General features: G+C 35.5%; 1 protein-coding gene across 1 annotated transcript in view; it reads right to left on the reverse strand.

Annotated features, from left to right (window-relative positions):
• dlg5a (discs, large homolog 5a (Drosophila)) overlaps positions 1-12,805 on the reverse strand; it is an 86,761-nt gene that overhangs the window by 19,118 nt on the left and 54,838 nt on the right. The window contains exons 21-26 of the mRNA XM_073834649.1: positions 9,648-9,816; positions 9,154-9,231; positions 4,821-4,983; positions 3,100-3,233; positions 2,843-3,007; positions 1,991-2,174 (exon numbers count right to left, since the gene is read on the reverse strand). Of these exons, the coding sequence (XP_073690750.1) occupies positions 1,991-2,174; positions 2,843-3,007; positions 3,100-3,233; positions 4,821-4,983; positions 9,154-9,231; positions 9,648-9,816 (893 nt within the window). The remainder of the gene's footprint in view (positions 1-1,990; positions 2,175-2,842; positions 3,008-3,099; positions 3,234-4,820; positions 4,984-9,153; positions 9,232-9,647; positions 9,817-12,805) is intronic.

Here is a 12,805-nt window from a genome sequence, read left to right on the forward strand (position 1 = left end):
CTTACTACCTTTCTGGGCCTTGACCATGGTAGTACCCTTGCTGTCTATGAAGGGTTCAAAAATATCTTAATGTGTGTTCTGAAGATAAAAAAAGGTCTTATGGGCTTGAAACAACATGAGGATGAGTAATCTTTAGATGACTGAATTTTTATTTTTTGGTGAACTAACCATTTAAGAAATCACTCAACAGCGCTCAAAATGCAAACAGGAAATGCTGGGTTCGTACATTTTTAAAAATTTCATTAACAACTGGTACTGAAGTCGATACTCGAGTATTTGTTTTTTTTACACTTTTGGTTCAACTGTCTCAAAGTTCGTAGGTTTTTTTAATGGATTTTGGTTAAATGCCTGAAATAAGGACTGTTGTTAACACTATCTTAAGATGTTTTTACAATTTACTCTACAATATAATAAAATACATCAGTAATACCCCAGTGATTTTTTTATGTGTATTGAAAAGGCCGGTTGCTAACACAGGGCTAAAATAATAGAAATATCAATTAAAAGGGATAGTTCACCCAAAAATAAAAATTGTCATCATTACTCACCCTCATGTCGGTTCGAACCTGGAAGACCTTGGTTCATCTTCCAAGCGCAAATTAAAATATTATGAGAGCTTTCTGACCCTGCTTAGACAGCAACGCAACTAAAACTTTCAAGGCCCAGAAAGGTAGTAAGGACATTGTTAAAATAGTCCATGAGACATCAGTGTTTTAACCGCAATGTTATGAAGCTATGAGAATACTTTGTGCACAAAGAAAACAAAAATAACAACTTTATTCAACAATTTCTTTTCTTCCATGTCAGTCTTCGACACACGTTTACAAGAGTACCACAAAACATGCGTGTGATGCTGCTGACGCAGGAGCTGGCGTTCTCATGTAGAATGTGAATCTCTCTTAGTTCATTGTCTGTATATTCTTGTAAGGCTCGAAATCTTCAGACATGTTTACGAAAACTGTTGCAGTGTGCGTATTCCCTTTGTTTGTAATCAACACGCAGCACATCCGGTTCTACGCCAGAACACCGGCTCCTGCGTATGCATTGTGTTACTGTTGTGAATGGAGGCGGAGACTGACACGGAAGAGTAGAAACTGTTTAATAAAATTGTTATTTTTGCACACAAAAAGTATTCTGGTAGCTTTGGTTGAATCACTGATGTCACAGACTAATTTACCAATGTCCTTACTACCTTTCTGGGCCTTAAATGTGTTAATTACATAGACAGTTGAATTGCTGTCTATGCAGGGTCAGATTTCATCAAAAACATCTTATTTTGTGTTCTGATGATGAGCGAAGGTCTTACGTCTCTTGGAACGACATGAGGGTGAATAATTAATGACAGAAATTTTATTTTTGGTTGAACTATGCCTTTAAACATTACTAATTGTGCATTTTAAAGTCTAAAAGAGTTATCGGAAGCTTAGAGATGGTGATGTTGAAATTGTGACCATGGTGTAGTTCATTTATAGCCTAACTTAGCTTATATCTGGAGACTGTATTTAGGCTTTAAATACATAAAGGTTTTTGTTCATTTTTAAAGGTTATCTTTATGAACAAAACATGCAAGGATCATAACTGTCGTTGGTCACAGAGCTTGCTTTCTGCAATAATCCAAAAGCCAGTGGAAAAGCTCCCATTCCAGTTGGCTTTTTGTCAAGGGAACCAGGGTGAAATGCGTCAGCACTGCGGCACTGCATAGAGTTGAAAGCCAAATCATAATGTTCAGCTTTAAGTTAAAAGTCTACCTGCACCAGTGCCAATGTTAGGATACCTCCAGAAACATATTTATCTTGACTTGATTGTAACAGTTGGGGCTGCCACTAAAAGTGTATTAGTCCAGTCAGTGCAAAGCACATAACACTCCCAAGAAACTAAAAAAGGAAGTACAATCATTCTTATTTGTCTTACAAAGAACTGCTGTCTCACCATTTGTGTTCACACTGGTCCCCTTAAAGCACTACACAGAAAGAGCAGGAGCTCTACTTACCTCAAGTATCATGTCCCCAGGCAAAAGACCATCCGCTCCTCTGGCAGGACTGTCCTCTTCTAGCCTCTCCACAAAGATGCCCCGCAGGTTTCCTCCACACAGCTGAATGCCCAATTCCCCTTGAGTCTTCCTCAATGTTACCAAGCGAGGCTCCGGAAGTTTCTTGGAACTCTCAGAAGACATCCTGACATTCAAGAGCAGAAAAAGCAGTCACCCAAAGTCATGGATTTTGTGTTGTGTTACCCTGGCTTTTTCAAAAGGTAAGCTGTATATTTATGTTTCCTTTGAGAAGAGCGTCAAAATTTGTAAACCATACAAAAAGTACAATTGTAAACCATTGCACATATCCTTCCAAGAGAAGGCATTGCAAAGAATATCTGGCAACAAGCTCAGTGTAAAAAATGATCTAAGATGGTGGAATAAGTGTAATGTTGATTACTAATTTAACCTATTAGCTTTTCAATAAAAAATACCAAAAAATTTAGAATAATATTTTAGTTTCCAATATGTGTGCAATGCATATTTTTGAAATGTACTAATGTATCAAAAATAGCTTAGTACCATGTCAAAGTCAGCATTAAATTAATTTATTTCATGAAAAATCTCGCTTTTCTAAACGCATGTTTTTAATCTTGGTGTATGTTTTAATCATGCATACATTTCATTTGTGTCATATTTTAACCTACTTTTCCCATGAAAGTGAACATTTTTAAAACTTTGAGTTACTGTCTTTGTAGAGCGTTCCAAATCTGCCATTTATGTCATTTGCTTTCAGTCAGAATGCTGTCTTAAAATGCATCTGCTATCTAGACAGTAGACAGCAAGGCAGATGACTATGTATTTGTGCAGTACCTGATGAAGCTGTTGGGACTGGTGGTGGGTGTCGTCTGTTTGGAGGACGGGGTGAGCGTGCCTTCATCTTGTTCGCTCAGGGTGTCTATGGTGGAGTGGTTATCTGGGGTGGCGGCTCCACTGCCCTGCGGGGTGGACTGAGTGCTCACTGGCTCCAAGCGGGAACTACGGAACGACATGGCCAAGAATAAAACACCCCCGCTTTGCGATCAAATCTGCATTCGCCTGAGCTAAATGAAATGGAAAAAGGGCTGTACCTGGAGCGAGAGTGGTTGCCGAGTTGATACATGTGTGGGTTGTACTGGGCCATGATCGTGATGGTGTCGCACTGCTGGCCAATGATGAGCCGTGCTTGCTGCTCGGTGGCATTGCGCAGGTTTATCCCATTATACTAAGGGAAAGAAGTAAAAATGAATTTGAGCTGCACAATGACATAGCATGCAGTTTTACTGATCTCAAAAGGGGGGAAAAAAGTTTCTGTCCAGCTAGATGATGAAAATATAATTAAACATAAGTAAAACTGTGTAAAATAAATTGAATACAATAAAATAAAAAAATACAATAAGTGCTTACATAAATAAATAAAAAATAAAAAGTGCATCACAAAAAAGTGCATAAAATGACATACAAGGAGAAACTAAATAAAATAATTGTGTAAAATAATTGCATAAAATAAAACTAAAATAAATATGCATAAAATAAAATATTAAATTAAATTAAATTAAATTAAATAATTAAATTTCAAGTTTCAAATTACACAAAACGTGTAATATGTCCTGGGTGTGAAATAAACACTAGAATAAAAAATGCATTTTGCATAAAATTGCACAGAATAAAATAATTAAAATAAAACTGCATTATAAAAAATAAAAAAAATAATAAAGTAAAATAACCCATTTCCTGGGGTGTGATGGTTCCCGACATAGTGTTAAATATACACCAGAATAATAATTTAAAAAAAAAAAATACAATAAGTGCATAAAATTGCACAGAATAAAAAAAATGTGCACAAAATAAAATTGCATTATAAAATAAAATAAAATGATGGTCCCCAATATGAAGTGTTAAATATACACTAGAATAAAAAAATTAAAATAAACACAAAATAAGTGCATAAAATGGCATACAATTATTTTTTAAAAATGCATAAAATTGCGCACAAGTAGATGAAACTAAAAATCAAAAATAAATAAATAAATAAAAACTTTGCATAAAATAAAGTAAAATAAAATAATACAGAATTGAATGAAATTGTATTAGAAAATAACATCAAATTAAAAGAACATGTAATATGTCCTGGGGTTGTGATGGTCCTCGATATGAAGTGTGAAATATAGACTACAATAAAAAATAAAACATACAATAAGTGCATAAAAATTGCAAAGAAAAACATAAAATAAAATGTGCATAAAAAAAGTAAAACGTGCATAAAACAAAATAAAATGGCATAAAATAATAAAATTCAATAAAATTAAATTAAATTAAATAAAAGTTCAAGTAAAACGTGTAATATGTCATGGGGTGTGATGGTCTTTGCATATAAAAGTGCATAAAAATGCATACAAAAATTTCAAAAATAAGTGCATAAAAATGCATACAAAAAAAAATAAGTGCATAAAATTGCATAAAATAAAATCTTAAAATGCATAAAATTGCATAGAAGTAGAGAAAACAAAATAAAACAATTGCATAAAGCTACCTAAATTAAATAAAAAAATACATTTCAAGTAAAAGGTGTAATATATGTCCTTGGGTGTGATGATCCTTGATACGAAGTGTGAAATATTGAAAAAATGTAGACACTATTTAAATCTGATGCACTCTTTAAGTGATCTATAAAAAAGACAGGTCATGATTGTAAATGTGCCCTAAACACTGAAATAAGTAAAAAACAAAAAAAAGATAATTGGCAAACCTTCCGATTTTTGCATCATATTCTCTCAAAACCCATTTGGGTTATTGATGCACTAATGCTAACCTCCAGTAGCTGGTCTCCATACTCCAGGCCAGCTTGGTGTGCGATGCTGCCCCCGGTCACCTTGGAGACAAAGATTCCTCCATTCTCTCCACCCACGATAGAGATGCCGAGAGGCTCCGCCCCCTTGTGCACGATGACATTCCGTGGCTCCTCCAAGTACGGCCTGCCAGTGCGATAAAAGTGAGTGAGTCTCAAGATCAGAGATAATCAACAGCCGAGACAGAAGTCGGTCTGCAGGGCTTTAACCAGGGTAGATGCTGAAATACTGCGACAGAGGAGAACCATGCAGGTGGGTGTACAGCAAGAGACATTTACTGAACTGGCAGTTGGGAGGACTAACTGCCGCACAGGCACACAAACAGGGTAGAAAGCGGAGGGAGTGTGCATACAGGACTTCAATAAAAGATCCAGAACGTTATACATTTATTCTGCTAGCCTAAATATTTAAATACGCAAATACAAATGCCTAATTTACCACACAGCTCCAAGTCCAGTCAAAACATCAACACTTCACTGACAAGTACACAACATTTCAAAACAAACTTTCGTATCCCTGAGTACAGAGATTATTAAAGCTATTGTAAGTGATGATAACCTTCCTGGCTACTGATAACCTTCATCTAGCAGACAGAAACAGGTTTGATTTCTCAAGACACTTATTTCAGAGATACCTGTCATTTCACACATGCTAATAAGTCCTTATATCAGTTTTAAACTCCCTTTAGCATTTCTGATTGATTGAGGGAAATCTGGATCTTTTCGGGACGAGAGCAGCCAAACTGACATGCAAATCATAAATGCCTCTCCAAAAACCTTAAGCACTTAAGTGCACATTTACTCCAAAATCAGCTAAACCTGCTCTGTACAGATTTAACATTCATGATGAATCTCCTGCTGAGCAGGTTAATCAAAAAAGTAAATTAGAAGCAGCAGGAAAAAATTATCCAATAACACCAATTAAACTTCACTTGAAGGAAAATGTTTGCAGATTTATAAACCTGATCCCCTCCATGTAAATGTATTAAAGGGATAGTTCACACAAAAGTGAAAATTCTGTCATATTTACTTACCTTCACATAATTCAAAACATGTATGATGTTTGTTTATCTTTAAAGGGATAGTTCTTTCATTAATTACTCACCCTCATGTCGATCCAAACCCCGTAAGACCTTCGTCTACACAAATTAAGATATATCTTTCCATTGCTGTCTATGCAGGGTCAAAAAGTCCTCGGATGTCATCAAAAATATCTTAGTTTATGTTCCAAAGATAAAAGAATGTCTTATTTTTGAGTGTATAAAAGTGCATAATGCATGTAATAAAATAAGTGCATAAAATTGCATATAATAAAATTAGATAAATGTATGAAAATTGCATACAATTGCATAAAATAAAATAGCATAACATATAATTGCATTAAATTTCATAAAATAAAATTGCAACCATTGAGTTTTTGTGTGTGTCAGTTCAGTTTCCTTTTCGAAATTACAATAAGTGTTAAAAATTTCATAGAATAAAATAAAATAAATAAACCAATAAAATGTGTATAAAAAGTGCACAAACACAAAATAAGAGCATAAAAAGGCATAAAATAATTAAAAAAAAATAAAGTGCATAATGCATAGAATTAGTGGTGGGCCGTTATCGGCGTTAACGTGCTGCGTTAACGTGAGACTCTTATCGGGCGATAAAAAAAATATCGCCGTTAATCTATTCTCAAAGTTGGTTTGGGAGCTGGGTCTAAACTACGTAAGCTGTGATGACCTTCACCTTGATAGTTTAGCGCGGATGTCTACCTAGCCGAATTGAGTGTATGATGATCCGTGATCCGTACGGACCAAACCGGTTCGGCACGCATGTGATTTGCGGATTAACTGTTAAATTTAACCATCTTAGAGTAAAAGTTTATAATTGGCACATGTTTTGTCTTGCCAATTTACCAATTCAAACAATTTAAAAAGGGAACACGCATGCCGACGCACACACCTGAAGAGAGCACGCGCACAGAGAGAGAGAGAGAGAGAGAGAGAGAGAGAGAGAGAGAGAGAGAGAGAGAGAGAGAGAGAGAGAGAGAGAGAGAGAGAGAGAGAGAGAGAGAGAGAGAGAGAGAGAGAGAGAGAGAGAGAGAGAGAGAGAGAGGTGCGATTCACACAGATTGATTCCACTTTAACTTCTTTTTGAACGGAAACACACATACAAAGTCATGTCTTAATACCCGTTTTGGTATTCTGGTAAACAAAGTCGGTTATGTCTTCAGTGAACCGAAACAGCTGAGAAAGAGATGCGCGCCAGTAGTCGGTACGTGCATTATGCCTTAAAGAGACAGCATCCTATAAATACCTGCAGTGAGAAGCACTAGTTATTTACAATTAATTATTAAATTTCCGCACCTGAATTCTAGGGTTATTGATTTTATTAGTAACTTTATGTTGTATTCATTTACACTTGATATTTGTGTAATTGTTCTTGTTTTGTTACTGACTTTATTAGTTCAGCTAGTAGTGTTTGCTGTGGATTAGAAGTAGCCTACTTAAAGTAAGCATTCAGTAATTAGTAAAAAACAAACTTTTTTGTTTTGTTTTGTTTGTTTTTTGCTGATCCAAAAAATGATCCGATCCGTGACTCCAAATCCATGATGTGATCCGAATCGTGAGTTTTGTGATCCGTTGCACCACTAATATCCATGCCCTTGCGCATCTGTGTATTAATCTGCAACGCGCACGTCGCGCAGCCTTTTACTCAGAAGTAGGCTACATGCAGTGTGGGAATAGTTGGTTACACAAGTTTGTATAGTTAATTGTGTTGTAAATGCAATTGTCAAGCAGTTTGTGATGCATTTTGGAAACAGGAGATGGGCCCCTGGTCTAATGCGCCACCTGGCTTGAGAAACCCGTTCTCAAAGATTTACTTTTAGTCATTATTTGGTTAGCACACACATTCTGAATGCCTTCAGCAGAATTCAAATTAGCCATTTTAATCTAGATTAATTCCAAAATTAATCTAGATTAATCTAGATTAAAAAAATTAATCTATGCCCACCTCTACATAGAATAAAATTAGATAAAATATACAAAATAATTGCATACAATTGCATAAAATACAATTCCATTAAATAAAATAAAATAACTGCATAAAATAAAAACATGCATTGAATAAATCGCAACTAGATTTTTTTAGGTTGAGTTTTTCTTTCTTTCTGCGTATTGGTTAAGTTTCCTTTTTTTATACAAAGTGTATAAACTGCAGAGAATAAAATTAATTAAATAAAATACTGACAAACAAATAAAATGTGTATAAAAAGTGCATAAACAAAATAAGAGCATTAGATAATTAAAAAAAGATTTAAAAATTAAAAGTGCATAATGCATAATAAATAAGATAAAAGTGCATAAAATAAAACAAATAAGTGCATAAAATTGCACATAACCAAATTAGATAAAATGTAGAAAATAACTGCTTACAACTGCATAAAATACAAATTAAAATTAAATAAAATAAAAAATTGCATTAAAAAATGCAATCAATGAGTTTTTTTTCTTTTGAGCGTGTCGGTTGGGTTTCCCTTTTTTAAAATACAGTAAGTGTATGAAATTGCATAGAATAAAATTAATTAAACAACCAAACAATTAAAATGTGTATAAAAATAGGAATAAACAAAAAAAAAAAAAAAAAAAAAAAAATTAAATAAAAAAAATAAAAAAAGTGCATAATGCATACAAGAAAGTGCATAAAATTGTATGAAATAAAATAAGATAAAATGCATAAAATAATTGTGCACAATTGCATAAAACAAAAACTTAAATAAAATAGCATAAAATAAAACTGCACTAAATAAAATAAAATAAAAAATTGCATTAAAAATTTAGTTTTTTTTGGCTTGTCGGGTAAGTTACTTTTACCTTTTAAAGTAATCACAGATTACTTTTATCTCTTTAAGGTTTCATAAAAAATATCCTCATTTGTCTCTCAAAAAATTAAAATCTTGGTTTGAAATGACATGAAGGTGAGTAATTGAACAATTTTCATTTTTGAGTGAATCATATTAATAAAACACTAACTAAGGGCTTGCAAAACAACATTTTCATGGTCTTTGGGATGCCTGAACATCTAGTTCTAGACTAATCAGAGTCATCATTAACTGCCGTTTACAACTTATTTTACACTGGTAATGTGGCATTTCCACATGCTAAATCTATTTCTCGTAGCACCACTAACACAAAGCCTGGGTTGTATACTAACACAACACAGAAGCAGGGATTTCTACAGCCAACCACTTGGAGCAAACAAGTACGTTCGTCAGGCATTCCCTGTGCGTAACTGGCAGGGAACAAACCTCAAGCTTCTGAGAGAGGAGAACCTAGGCCTAGCAGCCAGAGGGATTCTCAGAAAGGATCTGTTACGGTACAGAGATCTGAAAGATTCAGAGGAGCAAAGAGAGAGGGAGAAAAACAGATTGTGAAAGAGAGAGAGACACACAAGGGACTCTGGAGGAAGACAAACATGTAGAGAAGAATTATAATAAATACGTAAGAACAACCGGAATGAATGAGTGACCTAGTTTACAAAACTCCACTAAGAGGCGATCTGAATTTTATATGACGTTGCAGATTAAAATCAGTTGAGTGACGGCGACGATATGAGCGACTGATCCTTCAACATACATTATTTTATATTCACGCACAACCCAATTATTGGAGTCAGATAAAGGGCTTCTGAGCTGTATGTGGATCAGAGCGAGCTGTTGCTTGGCAACCTGATGAAGGGACTGGGGGGTGGGGGGGGGGGGGGGGTGCGCAGCAGGAAGGACCCGAGGCAGCGGGAGTGTACCTGTCTTTTCTCCGCTCTCCTGTGGGTACGGGGCTGACGGAGATCCTGGGCAGGGTGGAGATGGAGTTCTGAGACTGGCTGGAGGCGAACGACGACGTCTCCAGATTGAGAGGAGACAGGGGAGGCGTGATGAGACTGGGACTGCTGCATTCTGAATGAGACAGGGACCCTGATGAACAACACAGAGAAACAACAGTCACCATTGTGTCTAGAGTGACAATAGCACATACTTACGAGAAACTTTTCTGACACCTTTTAACAACAATCGATAAAAATCTTTATATTTATGCATTTGCCATCAAAGCTTATGGGACTCAAAATGTTTACTGCAAGTAATACACAGAGCAAAAATTTACTTGAAAATAACATACAATACATAGTACTGGGAAGGTTACTTTGTAAATGTAATAAGGTACAGATTACAAGTTACTAGGGCTGTGCAATAAATTGAAATTCGGTTTCGATTTCAATTTCTGCTTCAAACGATCACGAAAATACAGTAATCGAGATGAAACGATTATTGCGCCCCCATTCCGCCCCCTTACTAGTGGTGCGCTTTCGCTCCTCCATAAAAGCCTAATTTCACATGCAAATCAGCAAAATCATGAACGTGACTTTCATAAAACGGGACGTGCTTGATTTATTAATGTTTTTTTTTTTGACACAAAACAAGGGGAATCCGCTTTTAGCTATTATGCCACCCGCAGTTGGAATCAGCTTCCAGAAGAGATCAGATGTGCTAATACATTAGCCACATTTAAATGCAGACTCAAATCTCATCTGTTCAGTTGTGCATTTATTGAATGAGCACTGTGCTACGTCCGAACAGATTGCCTTATTTTATGTATAAACATTTTTGCTGTTTTAAGTAATTTTAAATCAATTTTTAAATCATTCAAATGTTTTTAAACCTTCTGTTTTTATTGTTGTGATTATTATGACACATTTTTATGATTTTTATATTATGATTTTAATTCCTCTTATGTACAGTCGTGGCCAAAAGTTTTGAGAATGACACAAATGTTAGTTTTCACAAAGTTTGCTGCTAAAACAAAGATCTAAAAGCAGTTCAGTTGTTTCTGTGATGTACTGAAATATAATTACAAGCACTTCATACGTTTCAAAGGCTTTTATCGACAATTACATGACATTTATGCAAAGAGTCAGTATTTGCAGTGTTGGCCCTTCTTTTTCAGGACCTCTGCAATTCGACTGGGCATGCTCTCAATCAACTTCTGGGCCAAATCCTGACTGATAGCAACCCATTCTTTCATAATCACTTCTTGGAGTTTGTCATAATTAGTGGGTTTTTGTTTGTCCACCCGCCTCTTGAGGATTGTCCACAAGTTCTCAATGGGATTAAGATCTGGGGAGTTTCCAGGCCATGGACCCAAAATGTCAACGTTTTGGTCCCCGAGCCACTTAGTTATCACTTTTGCCTTATGGTACAGTGCTCCATCGTGCTGGAAAATGCATTGTTCTTCACCAAACTGTTGTTGGATTGTTGGAAGAAGTTGCTGTTGGAGGGTGTTTTGGTTCCATTCTTTATTCATGGCTGTGTTTTTGGGCAAAATTGTGAGTGAGCCCACTCCCTTGGATGAGAAGCAACCCCACACATGAATGGTCTCAGTTTTCTTCTCCGGACAAGCCTTTTTCCAGATGCCCCAAACAATAGGAAAGAGGCTTCATCTGAGAATATGACTTTGCCCCAGTCCTCAGCAGTCCATTCGCCATACTTTTTGCAGAAGATCAATCTGTCCCTGATGGTTTTTTTTGGAGAGAAGTGGCTTCTTTGCTGCCCTTCTTGACACCAGGCCATCTTCCAAAAGTGTTGGCCTCACTGTGCGTGCAGATGCGCTCACACCTGCCTGCTGCCATTCCTGAGCAAGCTCTGCACTGGTGGCACTCCGATCCCGCAGCTGAATCCTCTTCAGGAGATGATCCTGGTGCTTGCTGGATTTTCTTGGACGCCCTGAAGCCTTCTTAACAAGAATTGAACCTCTTTCATTGAAGTTCTTGATGATCCTATAAATTGTTGATTTAGGTGCATTCTTAGTAGCCACAATATCCTTGCACAATATCATTTTTAAATACTTTATTAACCCTTTTAAACCGACTGTGTCGGCGCCAACACATCAAACCAAGCTGTATTTATGTTACCATAATTCTTCAACCATTTGTAAAAAAAATTCTAACTGCTCTTGACAGCAGACAACTTGAGCTTTTCTGCAATAAATGGCTTATTATGGTAATTTCTTGTGCTCCGTCGGCGAATGACGGCAGATTTCCGGGAGAGCGGGAAGAAGGTATTTGAAAGGAGAGATGGGGAGCACGGAGTTTTGGATTGCATGAAATAACAAACGAAATTACAAAAACATGGCAAAGGAGGAGTAAGCATCACAAGAGGCGATTGGGATGATTTTTGATAAGACTTGGGAGCAGGCTGAGTGAGATGTTTTCATATGTAGTGTTCACAGTCAAAATTTACAGTCAAATAAACAAAATATGTGAAAATGACCTATTTTACTCTTAGGTCTTAAAGGGTAACCGATTACATTTGATTACTTTTTTGATCACATTTAAATTTCTACATTTTGATAGTAATTTTGAAACATTTAAAGCAGACAGAGATAACCGTATGAAGTAGTACTTAATGCCAATTACTGTCAGACTTTCGAAATCTTTCATCACTTGAATTAAGATTATGAAATTTTAATTTTAAAGCAAAGCCACACAAAATCAGACTTAAGTACCTCTTTTACTTTGAGATTGTTCTGAGGTTAAATACAGATTTAAAATCACAAGATATAGTTTAATAGCTATTATACTGTTTTTTAAATTTTTGCATAGCTATGACAAAAAAACACTGACAATGCCTTAAAAAAAACATCTTAAAAACTATATAAATAAATCTAAATAAAAAATAGAAAGCGATCAAACCTGTGTGTGTGTTTGTGGAAATGTTTAACCCTCTTTGTAATGGTTAACATTTTTATGAGTAACTGTAATTCAATTACTTTTTTTTCTGTAACAGATTACAGTTACATTTATTGTAATTAAATTTTGTAACTCTGTTACATGTAACTAGTTACTCCCCAATACCGACAAAACACAGCAATAAACAGCAATATTTACAGACAGTAAATAACTAAGTATCA

Source organism: Garra rufa, chromosome 2 (genome assembly GCF_049309525.1).
Source record: "Garra rufa chromosome 2, GarRuf1.0, whole genome shotgun sequence".
In the NCBI taxonomy this organism is placed as follows: Eukaryota; Metazoa; Chordata; class Actinopteri; order Cypriniformes; family Cyprinidae; genus Garra; species Garra rufa.